The sequence below is a fragment of the Diadema setosum genome, chromosome 2, assembly GCF_964275005.1.
Source record: "Diadema setosum chromosome 2, eeDiaSeto1, whole genome shotgun sequence".
Taxonomy (NCBI): Eukaryota; Metazoa; Echinodermata; class Echinoidea; order Diadematoida; family Diadematidae; genus Diadema; species Diadema setosum.
Genome location: NC_092686.1, coordinates 26,840,553 through 26,858,798, shown reverse-complemented (window position 1 = coordinate 26,858,798; position 18,246 = coordinate 26,840,553). Strand labels below are relative to the sequence as shown.

General features: G+C 38.5%; 1 protein-coding gene across 1 annotated transcript in view; it reads left to right on the top strand.

The window, feature by feature from the left end:
- Positions 1 to 18,246, top strand: part of LOC140241351 (putative receptor-type tyrosine-protein phosphatase mosPTP-1) — a 212,815-nt gene that overhangs the window by 90,981 nt on the left and 103,588 nt on the right. The window contains exons 4-8 of the mRNA XM_072321088.1: positions 1,041 to 1,184; positions 6,514 to 6,622; positions 9,185 to 9,366; positions 13,164 to 13,330; positions 16,286 to 16,406. Of these exons, the coding sequence (XP_072177189.1) occupies positions 1,041 to 1,184; positions 6,514 to 6,622; positions 9,185 to 9,366; positions 13,164 to 13,330; positions 16,286 to 16,406 (723 nt within the window). The remainder of the gene's footprint in view (positions 1 to 1,040; positions 1,185 to 6,513; positions 6,623 to 9,184; positions 9,367 to 13,163; positions 13,331 to 16,285; positions 16,407 to 18,246) is intronic.

The following is an 18,246-nucleotide window of genomic DNA, read 5'->3' as shown; positions in this document are numbered from 1 at the left end:
ACTAATGATAGGTTTAAAAAAAGAAGAAAAAAAAAAGAAATAGGTGCAACCCCTTGTTTGATAACACCGATTCTTTGTTCAGACAAGAGATGAGAGCACCCACTGTAAAGCATACAACATGTAAACGGCAACCTTTGTTCAGACAAGAGATGAGAGCACCCACTGTAAAGCATACAACATGTAAACGGCAAAATGGCGATTTCGCCAGTTCCACAAGTTATGCCGTGTCATGTCAATGAGCATCAACAGGCATTCAGCGCCTCGCACATGGATATGGAGCTTCTTTGCTGAATTTCTGTGAAACGCTCCCCTTTAAGCCTTCATTTCCTTAAACGGGATGTAAGGACATCTCTGTCACTCTGTGGTAACATGGAATAAAGGCTCAGGACAGGTGTTTAGTTGTCGTGTGTTACTCCCGACCTTTGGAAGTTAACCTTACTTTTTCTCCCCCTGTCCCCAGCCCTTGATTTAAAGTGCAACTGAGTTGAAATCTGCTAGGAAACCCCATTAATGGCATTAGAGCCATCCCTTTGGTTTATACCTGGAAGGGTAGATCTGAAACACCTTGAATATCTGAACTGTTCTGATCTTCATTTTACCAGCATAAAACCTGAAATGGAGGCTAATTCCCCCCTCCTCCAACTAAGTCTATTACGAAGAATATGGCTCTTTCATTTTGTGCCATCCCGATTGTGATGCACTCAGAAAATATTGCTCTTATTTCCAACAGGGTAAAATAGGCTAGTCCTCTTTTAAGAGCTGTGAATGTAAAAAAGGAAAATAGAAAACAACAACAACCAGAGCCCAAAAGCTAGTCTTCTTGGTGCGAAGGTCTCTCTCTTGCTATCATGTATTGTTAACAGACATCTAGGCTAATAAGCTTTTCAGTCTGATCCCTGTCACGCATGAGAGGGGAACATCCGTGGAGGTACATATATACAAAGTAAGTATGATTAATTATGGCGCCTCTCATGGCTATCTGTGCATGCACTATAATTACCTCTCTTTCTCACCACCTTTTTTTTTTTTTTTTTAATCAGAAGCGGACCAGCTTGTAGAGGGCAATGAAACGTCCACGTACATGTACGACGAAACCAACACGACGACGACAACTCCTGTGCCACCAGCGCCACTGCTGGAGACGGAGTTGAGGAACACCAGCGAAGTTGAGCTGGTGGTTGCAGGTAAAAAGGGAGAGACGATGGTGCATTTGTCTGTGAGAAGCGAATGTGTGGGATAAACCAGTAATGGAAAGGTCATTGTGGAACCTTTGGGATGAAAGTCGTCTCAGTGAGCAGCTGAATTAGACCGTTTCCCATCGGGAAATATGGCTACAGCAAAATTTGCAATGTGCGACCTTATGGCCCGAATTCACGAAGGTGGTACAAATGAAACCATGGTTTAAACCATGGACAAAAACCATGGAGCGCCAAGTGTCGCACAGAATATTTCATTACGAAATTGGTCATTTCGTCGACAAAATGACCGTTTTGTTAACGAAATAATCATTTCGTGGACGAAATGCTCATTTAGCTACAAAATGTTATCATTTTGTTACAAAATAATCATTTCATCGACGAAATGACTGATTTCGTAACGGAATATTCCATGCGACACTTGGCGCTCCATGGTTTTTGTCCATGGTTTAAACCGTGGTTTCATTTGTACCACCTTCGTGAATTCGGGCCTATGTGTTCACACTGATAGGAAAAAATTGCAATGTTCCTGCACCAGGGAAAATTTTGAGGGTTTGGGTTTGGGTTTGGGTTTTGTTTTGTTCTGTTTTTGCCAGTGCATTGATGCGCTATTGGCTCAGTAGTCTGCTTGCAACCATGGAATTTTACATGAACAAAAGCCTAGCTGGCTGGCTAGCCGCAATTCACAGGTGATTTTTCTGTGGTAAGGGCCGTTACTCCAAATTGTTGTCGGTGACTTCATGTGCGCCGGGAGAAATTGTGCTTTCAGCGTGCAATGTCTGCAGTGATATTTCAGCATGTTCTAATCACAGCTGCTGAGTAACTTTCACCAGTGTTGCCAGATTTCTAACATTGCCATATTTCACTGTTGGTGTAAAAGGCCCCCTTATCTGAAATAAAGAAAAAGAAAGAAAATGTCCCACACAAAAAAAAGAAAAAAAAAAGAAAAGAAATTGGACTGAAAAACAACCCTAGAAAATGATTACGCTTGAATCAAGGGGGAAATCCCTACTTCTTCCTCAAGTTAATCCCTTGTGATACTTTATTGGAATTATGGTGCCACTGGGATTAATTTTCATAATAAAAGATAAGGCATTCTTTTTTAGCAATACCTTTAACAGCCTCAAAGTAAACTTTCAACAGCCCCTAGTTGAACTAGTGATACTTCTCAACAGCACTGAAAAAAAAGAACAAAAAAAAAAGAAGAAATCTTGCCTTGAAGTTGGATGTTTTTCATCTGCTGTTTAGTATGGGGGAGTATGTATTATTTCTTTGTAATCATTACAAGGGATGATGGGTGAAGCATGATGTGGTTGTTTACAGTTTTTGGTGCAATGAGCATCTACGTTTAGCCAATCGGGTCAACATTTTTTTTTTTTTTTTATTCTAAGAGTGAGGCAGACATTGTTCAATATTGTCCAGCTCACGTTTTCCATCTCACATTTTCATCTGTGGAATCATTGCATCATATACAAATTATAATTCAAACTTGATTTCTTGTTTTCCTGGGTTGTAGATTCCATAGAATCCTCTTATCTCTTACTTTTTCTCTGTCTGTCTGTCTGTCTGTCTGTCTCCCCCTTCTCTCTATCTCCCCCTTAAATCATTCCCTTCTTTGTCTTTGAGACTGATTTAGGGATGTAGGTTACCAAATTAGCTTTTCAAATTGGCTCTGTAGTTGGTCAGATTGGCCAAGTCCTCCAGTCATCTGCCGTGCTTGAGCCATTTTTAAACTTTATCAGGGGCCTGGGAACAAAAGGCTGTCAACAAGTCACACTAACTGTGTGATTTATTGCGTAGCACTCGAATCGGGGACAACAAAGAAGTACATGACATTTATGTCTGGAGACACCAAAATTTCTGGCAGTAAAAAAAATAAAGTTCATTTTCCTGTGATTTGGCAAAGTAAACTTTAGGAGGACAATGGTGTAATGCCATCATGGAAAATAAAGTGAAAGATGTATTCTTCGTTTTAAAAAAAAAAAAAAAAAAATCAGTGAAAGACTTGGGCAAAAGGTGAGTTCATACAATCAACAGATTGACTTTCTGGTGCATGAGAATGCTCTCTTTGATAATAAAATGATGGGGACTGTACGCATGCAATTTGCATCCATTAACAAAACTCTGTAGAACTAGAAGCACTTTGTGCATGGTACAAAGGGCATCCGTAATTAAGATTTGATTTGGAATTTTGTGGGTTCTGTTTGATATTTAAGAAGGTATAGCTAAAAAAAGCATGAATTGCATGATGAGGAATTTGTTGGTATTTAGGTCTCAAGTCAGCATGTTGCAGTAATCTCAATGAAAGTCAGAATATATCTTTTACACAGGATTTTACTCTGTTTTACTCAGTAACATGAGATATCACATCAATTCAAGGTCATGCTAGCTATTTCTTTGCTATTTCTTTGATCAATACTAACAATAGCCCATATGTGGGAGAATCATGCCTCAGATTTGAACAAAAATCTGCTGAAGTTCAGGGATGAAAATTAGGGATGAAATGCTAAAATTTAAACTTTTTACCTAATGGCTAATAACTGGTGAAAGGTAAATACAACATACTTTAAAAGACCACAGCCATAGTCACTAAGATGCTTAAAGGTATGCCAGTGGCAATTGTGATGTAAAGAGGTTTCTGTTTTGTTTTTTTTAACAAATGCAGACAGTGTAACCTGTAGCCAAACAGGGTTCAATTATCTCTGGGTCATTTAAAGAAAGTTTGTACCAATTAAAAGAAACAGATTTTGAAGGTTCGCTCATAACTCTTCCCCTCCTCCATTTACCCGAAAGAAAAAGAGGTTACTTGTACGTAAAAATTTTCACTGTTTTCTATAGTCTTTGGAATCAGAATAAACTTGGGTTTGGGGGACTGCAGTGAATTGGGTAATATAGTGATCATGCTGTGTAGATACAATTTTACAGTGAAATTCAATTCATTTTGTATTCTATTTTAACCAGAAATAAAAGTTTTGTAGTTCACAACCAATACAACATTTGGACACAGCCCTATACTGTATTTCTCGAAAATGATGATATATTCTTATTTTAGATTTCCCGTTGCCTGCAACTCAGAACAATGTCACATGGCCTGAAGGAACTGCTCAATTTTATCAAGCAAATTGAGTGAAAGAATCGGGAGTGCACATCGGGAGAATCGAAAAGGTGGCGGGGGAGGGGGTAATGATACACCTAATGGGGTTGTTTTGCAAATGTGTGCAAATCAAACTATCTGGAGAACATATATAGGACAGTGTGACGGCCTGAAGGGGGAAGTTCCAAGATTATGCTGCATACTACTGTGATGGAAAAGGTCAAACTTTCAGAAGTACGCCCACTCCTGAATGTAGAGTAGACCCCTCCGACATTATGCTCCTTGCTCCACTGATCTCTGGAAAGTTCACATGGTTTTCCATCCTGTCATACACATTGAACATGAAGGCAAAGAGAGGCTAATTTGGCATGGACCTACAGTAATTGCCACCCAGCACTCATGCACATTCATGCCCAAACTTCTTCAAGCTGTGAGCATAGTGGATTGATGCATATTTGCACCGTACCTAAAGAGTACATGTTTGAAGCCTTTTGCTGAAACCAAAATGGAAACGTGACCTATCTCGAAAGTGTGACAAGAGTATTTCTCTCCTCTTCAATGCAAATTATTTTAAATAGCCATTGAATTTCTGTGGAATCTCTTACCAAGATAGTGATCTTATTTATTTGAGAGTGAGGTCTCTAGCTTTGCTCAGCATATTTACATATTACCTTTGTCATAGGCTGAATAGACTCTGAGCAATGAATACTACAACCTAAAAAGTCTTCTCCTTTCCAAGGCCATTTTACTTCCATCAGTCACACCCTTTCTGTTATATTAGAAAATATGAAAATGTAAGAGTAGAGCGGTTCTCCTTCGTCGTTTTCATCCTTTACACTAAAAGAACAAACTATATCATGAATATCTTTAATTTAATACAGGCCTGTACCTCCTGTGAAACGTTGGTAAACCCCTCATGACCCTTGAGGTACAAACTCATCGCACCAGATGAAAGTGCTGAGTCATCCAACTAAAGACCCATGTAAAGTTTTTATAATGGAAATGCTTTGAGACAAAGAAAATTGTCTAAATAGTTTTTGGATGATCTTTCTTGAAGGTATTTGCATTTTCATTCGGACATACTTCGTTCACAACCCATATCTAGAAGCCAAAATAAATTGTCAACAAAAAAGAATGAAGGAGTTGTTTACACTGTATGCAACAAGCATGTTTATTTGTATGAGATACATATTGTGAATTACATTAGGTTTTGATCTTCTATTCATTAGAACAATTGACTGTCTGAAGTCACTTTTTGTGTGAACTGTATCTTTACTGAAGCACTTCGTGAAATGTTTTCTTTGACCATGTGATGAAATAAAATGATAACTGTGCATTATTTTTTAGGGGAGCATTTCAAAACTGAGCTTTAATTGAGCTTTCAAAAATGAACTTTAGAAACAAATTAAGTTGAAGACCTGTGTTGCACAGGAGAAGGAACTGAGAGGGAAGATGGGAGATTACCAAATCAGTGGGAGCAATCTTGATTCGAGAAATAGCCAATTAAACTTGCCCCGAAGCTTGCGCTTTCACGTGGCCCGGAAAATTTTGTAAAGGATGTCGTGGGTATATAGTGTAATGTATTCTGTACAGCCAATGGTTGATTTGTTCTTTAAATAGCTATGTGAAATATTGTATGCAGATTTTATTGGTAAATGACAGAGCTTCATCCTGACAAGGAGACACAATGCATGCTCAGGTACACATGCACACACATACCATAATTTTAACCCAGCACACATACACAGCTATACCACATTAACATGCACACATACATGTACCATTACTGTAAAAGTGGAAATTTTCGCGATGTTGAAATTTTCGCGCATTTCGCGCAACCAGAAACTAGCGCGAAAATAAAAACATGCGAATATTTTTGCTTGCCATACGTTCCTGTGCGTGATGTCTTGATTCCGCGACGCGAAACTCTTCTGACCCGGCCTAGCGCGAAAAATTAGTCGCGCGAAAATATCCACTTTTACAGTAACTCCTTGAGGACAAGCTGATTTTTGCTGTAATACACATTTAACATGGACCCCTGCTTGAGTATACTCAGGACTAGTCTTCAACAGGTTAAAGTAATCTGACATACTCATATCTATAATACAATGTACCAGTAGGTAATACATGCAGCTCTCCAAGTGCTATGTGTACTTGAGAATTTGTTGCCTTCACAACTGTCTAAACCTTGAATTTTGTTGCATTCCTCCTGTGTTCTGCCAGAACCGAATCCCCCAGGCCAGCCGAAGGCAGTGAAAGTCAGCAGCAAGTCTGTCGTATTGTCGTGGTTGCCTAGCAACGGGCCCGTCTCCAACTATACCGTCAGCTACAGGTAAGCATTGGAAAATCCTTCAAAAGGGCAGCTTAAAATTAGTTTCAAGTCCTTTCCAACTTTAATACATCTTATTTTCTGTTGCACACTGAAAAGATGATGCACTATATGGCATAGTGGAAGACTAAAAAAAGAAAGAAATAAGCTTCAGAGTAAAGCTTCTTTCAAATTCGGGGAGAAAACTGGGAAAGGAAGGGAAAATATAGATTCTTGAATGCAGAAAGACGTTGAGCATGAAAACATAGCAGCTATATCCCTCTTTTTGTATGTGGTAATTACGTCATTCTGCATGATACAGAGTCACTTTAGTTATTTCAACTAGACAATTTCCTTGCAAAAGGCAACCTTTCTTCTTTTTTTTTTCTTTCTTGTACAACTGTAGTAGAATGATTAAATACCTTATAAAAGTCCCAAAAGAGATAACTGATATCATACAGTGTAAACTATTCCATTTCCCCCTTCCCTCTGACTTCAGTATTCAGTATTGTTGCAGTCATTGTAGGGTAACTTTAATGTCATTTATTCTTTCTACACTCAAACTGCAGCAATACCTGTCTATTTAAAGAATTGAATAATTACCCATTGCAAGCTGTCTCTCTCTCTCTCTCTCTGTCTATCTCTCTCTGTCTGTTCCTCTTTCCCTTTTTCAAGCTAAAGAAAGAGAGAGAGAGAAAGAGAGAGAGAGAGAGAGAGGAAAAACAGCAACAAACAAATAAGCAAACCAGAACCTGCATGGTCATCTTTTCTTAACCTTTGCAAACCCCTTTTTTCTTTTCCAATTTGTCACCACTACTTTCTTTATAGAGATTTTAAACCATGAGCAGTTCCCCTCACCCTTTTCACAGTGATATCAGCAGTCATTTACTTATTCACACCTCCTTGTGATGAAAGCATGGAACTGTCTCTAGTAACAAATCATGAAATGGTTGTAGAAGGTTGACAAAAGTAATATGTTTTATCTAAATGTGAAACAAAATGATGCCAGTTTTGAGAAAATTCACCAAAATTCATATTATGTGATGAACTCTGTAATATAGAACTGTGCAAAATAAAGCAGTACAGGAGACAAATGTACCAAATATGAGTCTTGTTCGTCTAAAAAAGTCATGTATTTTTTTTTTCAAATAAAAAGGATGTGCAGTTTACAATTGTGCAGCTATCATTTACTCTGTGAACCTCAACTTCATTGTCATGACCCAACAAAGGAAGTAAGAGTAAGGATTTTGGAGACAATGAAGGGAGATCTGCCCCCCCCCCCCCCAAAAAAAAGAAAAAAGAAAAAAGAAAAAAAAGATAGGCTGGACAATTAATAGCATTGAGGTGACAAGATCTATTTTCCCCTCTCTCCCCATGTATACATGGACCCGACTAACAGCATTTTCTAAACCATTAGTCCACCGTCATTATCTGTATGGAAGTCATGCAAGTCCTCTCTGCTCATAAGCACTTTTTGTGCTATATTGACAATCAGTGGCCTATGTCAGAGCATGCCATTGTTTTGCCCACGTGTCAGAGTAATGTCGCAACTACGTAGTTCTCGCACCACCAGTAGTGTGCTCACAACACATCGGTAACTAATCTGGGCATCCATGCTTTCCTGTGTGGTTTGTGGGACCGAGAATTCGCAGGGTTAAACAAGCAGAATCTCTCCTTGCACTTGTCATCGCTGGCAGCGTGGCAGTCCACCCCTCCATCCCTCCTACTTCTGCTCCCATATTATTTGCCAACGTCTTCGACAACGTGCTGCCTGCACCGTTGCCATGACAACAGCCTGCAAGCCGATGCATAAAAAAAAAAAGCGTAGCTCCTCGTAAATGGAAATGTCATTCGATCCTGCGGACAACTCTGAAATGGCTCTGAATTTACCTTTCTTCTGCCGCGACTGATAATCTGATTACGAGCACGTCCCTGAAGAGGAAAAGGGGGGGGGGGGGGGCTTCTGAAATATTCCTCACAACTTGTCTTTAAGAATCATTTTCATGATCCCCTCTTTTAATGAGCCATTAAGAAAAGATCTTCAATTCTCATTAGGCATATTTCTGTGGAAATTAAAAGTCATGTTTGAATCAAAGACAAATTAAATATAAAAAACAATTTAAAAAAATAAAAAATTGAAATCGGATTCTTGAAAAGAAAAAGGCAGTGCAGCTATTAATAAGGTGTAATTTGTGTAAATACATGTTGTAATGGTTGCACCTCAGAAGAAATTTTCACTGATCTGATCTGGTAATATCGTATAGTTGATATTTGTACCATTTTGATGTGCTGGAATGATGTAGGTTAATGAATTTTTCTTTGGTAATGCGAGACAGATCTTTTTTCAGTTAATCAGTCTTGGGTGTGATTATCTACACATAGGCTCTGGCTTGTGTCTTGTAACTGTATAAACTCTCTTTCTTACCATTTTTGTCCTTTTTTAAAAAATTTGTCATTATATTATTGATGCTATTCTTATCAATATCATCATTATCAGCATCATCATCATCGTCATTATCATCATGATTAAAAAGTATCCAAAAAACAAAAATCATGATTATGTTGCATTCGATTTGTCATTCGTAGTGCTGGAAATGGGACATACCAGTGGCAGACGGCCGACAACCCACCTCCAGGCAACAGCTCCACCTACACCGTCACCGGCCTCCAGCCATTCTCGTACTACTTCTTCCATGTGAGGGCGCACTTTTCCACCGGCTACTACAAGGACAGTCCCGTGTCCACTCTCATCCGCACAGCGCCAGCCAGTGAGTTGTTCATCACCCCAAATTTTAATTGCTTCCATTTGTTTTCTTTCTTTCTTTCTGTTTTTTTTTTCCTTATGGGTGAGAAGAAGGAGAATCATGCATTTCTTTATTGTGCTGAAATAAATGCCATTCAGCAATAGGATAAAAGTAACTGTGAGAGGGTGGACATTTTGTAATATTTGCCCATGGGCAGGACATTTTAATGTGTTCAGTTATTGGGCGAACATTTTTGTACTATTGAATAACAAATGGCACCAATTTATCAAATGGCATCTTTAAGAGCAATCAAGAGAAGATATTCTGATTCTCTATGCAATGCTATTAAAAAAACAAAACAAAACAAAACAAAACAAAAAAAAACCAGGAAAGAAAATTGTAATATGTGGCACATACATGTAGGGAAATGTGGTGTACAGAACCTGCATATGTTGTATGTACTATTACCGGTATTATAATTACTCCTACTACTAAAATGACAAGTCCTTACAATGTCTGAAAACAATATATACCTTATATTCTGTGATAATGAGTTAGAAGATTTACCAAAGACTGACATAATATACATGTACATGTACATGTGTGATGCATCATCGTGAAGGCCATATAATGTCAGGAAAGTATTCTTTTGTTTGTTTGTTTGATTGTTTTTGGCAGATCTGTGATGAATTTGTCACATGTTAAGCTTTAGATTTACATATGATTTTTGTACTTCATATCAAGAATGATATTTAAAAACAGAATAAAAAGAGACTTCTGTCAGGGTAACATTTCAAAAGTCAGCTGTATGCATATTTTTCTTCCTTTTATGACCTTTGACTTTGTACATTGTAGGTCTATGGGTAATGTAATGATGTGCCACATATGACACTGTTGGTTTTTGTTGGTAGTATGCAGACTATTTTATCCTCCGGTTTATCAATCCCCCCCCCCCCCCCCACTTTTTTTGTAAAGATGATCATTCCTTCAATAGTACATTTGTATTTCAAACCATATGGTTGGCACATCTGTGTTTTCCCTTGTGCACCTATCATCTGCATTGAATGATTGAGATAAGAATGTTCGCTCGAAATTTTGATTGAGGCCCTAGCCAACCTCTGTGTGGAATTCTGTGTATTTCCTCCTCTGGAGTATGAAGACACTTCAAAATTGCATTGTACATTGTATTTGATAAGGCTTGAAGGCTAGTGTGAAGAAAAGTGTCTGCATATCACAGTCACAAATTGTCTTGTGAAAGTTCCACAATTCTTTTGCAAGGTATAAAACGATGAGGTCAATGAGGGGGATACAAGATTGTAAAGTCAAGAATTTGTGCATGCATGACATCTTTGCCAGAGAAAGTACATGTGTTTGAACAAATGAAGGTCTTCTTGGTGTGAAAGACTCCATAGACCAGTTGTCTAGTTAGTGACTCACTGACAACCTTTGAAAATTTAAAGACGTGCTGCCGGGCGTTGTGCTCAAAGAACTGATAATGTCTTAAAACTTGGCAAACAGCAGCGATAATTATGAGGGAATGTGCTTGCTAGAGTCGTGTGTGCAAGAAACTCTTTGTGTCACATACAAAAGTCACACATAGTTGTGATGTAAATGATATCCAAGGTGAGCTAAGGGCTCATTTTGGGGCACTTCGAATGACTTTCAAACATAGCAACAACTCAATCATTGAAAGAGTCTTGTCTCTTGCTTTAGTTCCTCCACCCAGGAGGTTATGTTTTGGTCAGTATTGATTGGTTTGTTCATTTGTTAGTACGTCTGTCTGTTTGCAAAATAACTCCCAAAGTTGTGAATGGATTTGGGTGCAACTTACAGGAAAAGTTAATGATGTCACGTGGAACAAATGATTAAAGTTTGGCAGTGATACGGATATTTCACCATCTAGATCTAGGATACTTTTTATTTCATTTTTTTTTAATGATTATCAGTGGCAAATAGGGCCAACATATGAGGAAGTTCAAGCTGCGCATATTTGAGAGGTGTATTATGTGCACTGAGCACGTGCTCGAGATGCAGTGTGCAGTAAAGGTGCTGATGAGGTAGATTCTGAGACACAACAGAAAGGCTTCTTTATCACTGGGAAATGAGGGCGATTTTCAGCATACATGTGTATGGATGGAAATGAGCTGCTTGGCGGAGGTCTGCACTCTCCGAGTGCTTTTTTATGCAGACTGTAGTTAGAGGTTCATTAGATTGTTTCCTGTGATATAATTTTGGAGAGCAATGCTACCATTGGTCACGGAAACTTTCATATTTTGCTGAGGCAGTCCATGATGTACAGTTAGATGCTAGCATAATAGTGAAGATATACAGTAACTTTGTAATGGAGTTAGCGTTTTGTCTGTGTGCATTTGTTTGTTTGTTTGTTTTTTTAGTGCGTGTGTGTGTGTGTGTGTGTGTGTGTGTGTGTGTGTGTGTGTGTTCTCGTAAATGGCATCAATAGGGGATAATGTAGTGTAGCACTCCAGGCAACCGGGGATACATGTACATTTCACACCAGACATATGCCGTTTGTTCAGAGTATTTAAAATGAAAAGCACCCTCTTATGGCCCCAGGGGTACTTTAGGGGTAAAGCTATGTGATGCACCTGCCGGTTCTGCATATTTAGGACCTGTATGTAGGTGCATTGTTTTCTCACTATTCAGATATGGAAAATTTGACAATTTTTACACTTATCCTGGATTGTTGTTTATGCACCTACACTGTATACACTACAAGAAGCCTAAATTTTTACTTACTATACTGAATTTAAATATCATTTTTTGAAGGTTTTCAATATCATTTAGTCAATTTATTAGACAAAAAGAGAAAAAAATAATGGAAATTGCCTGGATACCTTGAGCGAACTATCATATCCCCGGTTGAAGCATCTTACAAGCAATGTGTGTTTGTGTGTGTTGGCAGTGTTTAGCAAAAATCAGCGTACAGATAGATTTTGATTAGAGAGGTTAAATTTTGGCCAAGGAAGGAGCAAATGACAAGACTTTGATCATGATCCAAAATGCTGTCGTGATAAAAGACTTTGTTTTAAAGTATTCATCACCGTTTTGAGATGCCGTGGTGTATGCCAGGGTTGCATTTTCTGTCAACAGGTTGGAATGATAAACAAACACCAACTGTTGAATCTTAATTTACATTAAATGCTCGATTCACAAGAGTTGATATTTCTGTGCTCATGTCAGTCTGCATCAGAAAACAGATAAATTAAAAAACCTAATCACTGTAGATTCTGGAAGTGGATTATTCAATTTGTCCCGGATTTGTGTTTGGAGCTACTCTGTAATCTTGTAGATGCACACATTTCAAGCTGTCTTCAGAGATATATACACAATGTATGCATCTTGTGCTGGTGTTTTGAAAACAGAGAAAGATATGATCTATGTACTTTAAATAACTGAAAGCATAGAGTTATATTTACCACAAGAAAAAGCTACATACTCGCCTCCTTCCTCGATAGACAAAATGTGTGTAAAATACCTCTTGAATTTTTGCTCCTCCTTTTCTTGTGCATGATGTCCTGAGTAAAACGTGATCTTTAATTCTTACTTTTGCAATAAGATGCTGTATAACAGAATATTTTTGGTGGCATAAAATTTTCGCGAATTGGAGCCAACGGCCTTTTTCATGAGTTCCCTCTAACATTCAGTGCATATAGTGTAGACAAGAACTTTCACGTGCATTATAATTTCGTGAATCTTGGCTCTCGCGAAATTCATGAAATAAAATGCATGCAAACATTTCTCATTTTACAATACATAAGACAAAGAGCTTCACATAGGTGGATCAATGACAAATCTTTCAGGACCAACGGAACCTCCCAAGAATGTGACAGTGGTCGCCCAGGGCCCCAATGCCATCGCTGTCTCGTGGAAGCCACCCTCGCCGAACAGCATCAGGGGTGTCCTGAAGAAGTACAAGGTCATGGTGTCACCGGGCAGCCAGGTCATCGAGCTGGGACCCAGCACAGAGGTGAATCATGTTGAAAGGTCAAAGGTTAAAGGGCACACTATTACCAGCTTATGAGAGAACATCACATCTATAGTTACTAATTTCTCATTTGGGAGATGAACTGGAGAGATTTTTTTTTTTTTTTTTTTTTTGAATTTGCATGACATAAACTAGTGTGAAAATGAATGTGTGCAAATCTGTAATGCAGATCAGTTATCCTATTGCGTAGTATGTGCTGTCACACATTGCAATAGTGAGGTGTTTGAAGCGCTTGCTCAATTGTCATGACTGTCCATGACATTAAAAATGTGCAAAAAAAATCTTATCTGGCCAAGAGCAAAAACTTGATCACACAAAAGCTAAGCTTCTTTTACTGTAGCTCTTGGAGTACATTCAGAGGTACATGTAGTGAGATGGGATATCAGCACCAGTGTAGTAGCACTCATATATCGTCGCTGGGGTGACAAGACCTCGTATCTAAAAATGTCAAATGTTCAGGAGAGCGAAAAAACATGGCAGCCAAAGCACAGTATCCAATGGGATAGACATTCCTTTGACATGCCATGGTGGCTTCATTTTTGGAGTAAGACATCTGGGATTTGGACAGGACATCACTTAACTGATTATCTGACCATTAATCCAAAAAAGTCATTTTCACCAAGGTCTTGTCACCCCAGCGACGATATATTGTTGCTGGGGCAACAAGACCTCGTATCTACAAAATATCCAATGTTTAGGAGAGCAATGAAACATGACAGCCAAAGCACTATATCAAATGGGATAGACTTTTCTTTGACATGTCTTAGTGGCTTTGTTTTGGGGGTAAGACACCTAGGATTTGGACAGGACATCACTTAACTGATTAGCTGACCATTAATCCGAAGAAGTCATTTTCACCAAAATTTGAGATACAAGGTCTTGTCACCCCAGCGATGATATATGTTTCGGTCTGAGGCACTATGAGGGTGTACTTGCTTAGCCAACCCATGTTTTGATCATGTCAGTATTTTATCCATAACAATGGACAATTTAATCTGTTGTTTGCTTTTAAATGATTAAATATTTTTATCTAGGCAGATTTTGAATTCATATACGTTTCATCATTTCCTATGTTACTTGTCCCCATCTTTACCACACAAATTGAATCATCATTAGCCCATTACAATGATTCATTTTGTAAAAAAAAAAAAAATCTGTTAAGCTTACTCCATGCCAGTACCCCAGGGGGAAAATGATTAGGTTGTTTTTGGTCTGAATCAGATATCTATTGATTTTTTTTATTATAAATACACTGCATAGATTGGGGAAATGTAGAATAGCAATGACATTGAGGGCAATGAACCAAGCATTTTCACAGGACAACAGAAATAGATTGTTCTCACCAAAAATTGTGACATGACATCCTTAAACCTCTTCATCACTATCAGTGCTCTCAGTTTCTCTTTCTCTCTCTCTTCCTTCCTCTCTCCCTCTCTGTTTCTCTCTCTATCCCTCTCTCTCTCGCTATGTTTCTCTCTCTCCTCTCCCCCCCCCCCCCCATTTCTCAGAGAGTTTGAGGCTCAGTGTGCACGAGGAGCCAAACTTCCCTGGCTATTTTGGGGGAATCCAATTTCATTTAAGGCTTCCCGCCCGCGTGTGTGCGCCAGACTACGCTCCCCTCTCAATCGTTGGTGTTCCCGCCATGAAACCTGTTCCAACTGTTGACAAACTCCCCCTTTCCTTCTCCAAACTGCAGATGCAGGTTTCTACGCAAAATCAGTTCAACTGCACTTCCTGCTGTAATTGTTTTTTTCCCCCCTCCCCCGACTTTTCTGCGGTTTTTGTGCTCCGTTTAACATGTAGAATGACCCTGCTAGTGACATGTTAAAGACAAATATTGCATCCATAAACAGCTCCTCCTTAACCGGTGAAATCGGGGAAAAGGGTTTATGCTGTTCGTGCGCCGTACGTGCAGTGAATGCCGTATTTCCTGCAGATGATGCCCTTATTTACAAGGTGGTGTTTAGGGTCACGTACGGAGATAGTGTCGGTGTGGTTCTAAAATTGTTTCGCACGTCAGTCACAGTTCAGTCATGTTAAAAAACACTTGACATTTTTGGAAATCAAGTGCTCTTGAAGCAAGTGGAATACAGTGTAGATCTCAAATGTGAAAGAGCAGAAGTTGCGGTGGTATTAAATGTTGCTCTAATAAAAGAAAGTTTCTGCATATATTCACTTATCATTACATGGAATATCTCATTTCTCTACCAACTCCACTGATACACAACATTTAGCATTAGCGAAGTCCTTGTTAGTCATTTAGTTGCTCTTGCTACTGCACATTTGCACAAAAAATTCAAATCAATTGATATGAAAGAGCAAATTTTGTCTGTAAGTATGTTCCACTCTCAGTGCAAAATGTGTGCATATTCTATGTGCATAGCTCACATCAATCTTGTGTGTAGTGTTTTGGATGTAAAATGGGCAGTCTATGGGTTTTGTTTTGTTTTGTTTATTTTTGTTTTGTTTCAGTAATTCGTCTCTTGAAGGTATTCATCAGAACACGATAATCACAATATGCCTTGAACTGATAAAATGATAATGATATTTGTCTCCAGAAGATGTGAAATTTGTGACAGTTTATGTACAAATGGTAGCAGGAACTAGACATTTAAAGTGATAACAGTTACATGATAAAAAGAACAGGCTGAGAATTGCACTGAGGATATAAGCTTAAGTGGCACAAATTCTAAAAGTTACAACCTTGTTCATATTTGTCACAGATTTTGTCAACACATTCAGCATGTAGGTTTAGATGTCATCATAATTTGATTTTGTTTCTGTTTTTTTTTTTTTTTTTTAAAGATGAAGCTGAATTAAGGTACAGTGTTATGTGGGCCCTTTCTTGTAGCTCAGGTTGTCAGCTCAGTCCCACAACAGCACAGCTTGCCTGCAATAAGTAAACTCTCTGGCCCGTCTCATTTTGATCCTATCCAGAGCACGGTGATACAGGACCGAAAGCCCTTCACGCGGTACGTGGTGACCATAGCCGTGGTGAACAACGCCAACGAGACGGGCCCGTTCAGTCCAACGGTCAATACAACGACAAGTGAGGATGGTGAGTAAGACTAATAGTAGCTGCTGCCCTCTGTCACATTTCTCCTGCAGAGGTTGACCTGGAGGTCAGGACTCCACGATGCGGGCTTCTCTCCTAAATATTTCAAATTAACTCTTTGATTATGTTGATATTGATATTGGTAGTGATAGTTTTACCAAATTTGACACTGATAGATAGAGAATCTTAATACAGAGGGGAAAAGATGTGGTGGAAGAAGTTGTTATCATTTGTCACCCTCTCTGTGTTTTTTTTTTTTTTTTTTTTTGTTTGTTTGTTTGTTTATGTTTTTAAGATCACAACTGCTGATCTACAATTTTTAACAAACTTGTCAGAAAAACAAAATCAGTTGGATTCGAACCTGTCAACTACTGCTTTCAGGGCAGCGACACTACCAGCAGCATATCCCATGTTGCCAGCAGTGACACAACAAATGATAGACTTTTTTCTCGCAGCAAACCCGATTTTAGCGTTGAATTTTAGCGTTGAATTTTCTGTTGATTTTGATATTAATATTGATATAGATACAGTTTTATGACCATTAGGATGGCTGGATTTTAACTACTGGAAAGCATTGTGGAATGGAACATGTGATGCTTTAACATTGGTCAGTGGTGGGTGTGGATTTCTTTCATTTCATGAGCAGGTCAAGTAACAAGCAAAAGAATTCTTTTTGAAAAATCATATTTCTGCTTATAAAGCCAAAATATGTGATAAATATTGCTTTATAAACTTTTTTTTTTCTTTTTGCTTTACCAGTATAATGGCCTAACGGTATTTATAACCAGCAGAAAAAAAAAATCCTTAGAACTAAAAATACCTTGTGTACCAACACTACCAAGAATTTATAGTCTTGAGCTGTTACCTTGAAATTGCTGCAGGTATTGGCAGTAGTGTTTTTCTCTGTCATTCTTTCGGGATGTGCCTTTCTTTGTTGTTCCACTGTATAACCCCCACCCCCCCCCCCTTTACCATAACCATGATCCAAACTGTTAGCCAAATTAAAGAGCCATTCAACACCATCTTCAAGTTTGCTCTGTTAAGAATGAAGTAATATCAAACACAGAAATTTGCCATCAAAATCAATTTAAAAGGATGCAGTATTTCAGCTGTAAGTTGTTGTTTTTTTTTTTCTTGTAGTACCAGTATTTTGTACTGTTTTTTTTTTTAAATCCAAAAATACTGCCATTTTAATTAAAACCTGTTTCCCCAATTTCTATTACTACTAATGTCTATTGTAGAAAAGGTAGAAATACTGTTTTCCACTAACGATATGCATCTTCAGCCCTTGGCATACTGCAATAGTAAAGAGTTATATAAAGAGATGCCAGATCAAACTTTAGAAATGTGGTTTTCTCAGACTTGACGGGTTTAACCGTAGTGGCTTTTGAGGAAAATAGAGTTCCTAAAAAAAAATGTTTCTGGCTTGGGGCCATGATCAGATGTACCGTTTGAAAAGAGAAGGAAAAAAGTTGTATGCCAAATCGATGAGCTGGATCCAAAATGCTGTACATGCCTAATTTTAGATATTCAGGACAGGGTGACAATTTTTCCCGTTTAGATGAAGCGCAGCTGATCTTTGGGGAACATGTTCAGGGGGGTTGTGAAATCTTGGAGGGGTTCAGGTTCAGATCGTTTCGATCCTCCACAGTGATCATGCCATTTTCCATTACCGTTGGTGTTCGCTCAGAAATGTATAGTGCAAAGTCGTGATTGCAATACGGAATGGATGCCTTGATATCCATATCTAGTGATGGATTGTGCAGGATGCGTGACAGATCAGAATGACCTAAATAGAAAGAAAGAGCGAGGGAGAGGGAGAGACAAGAGAAATATAGTGTGC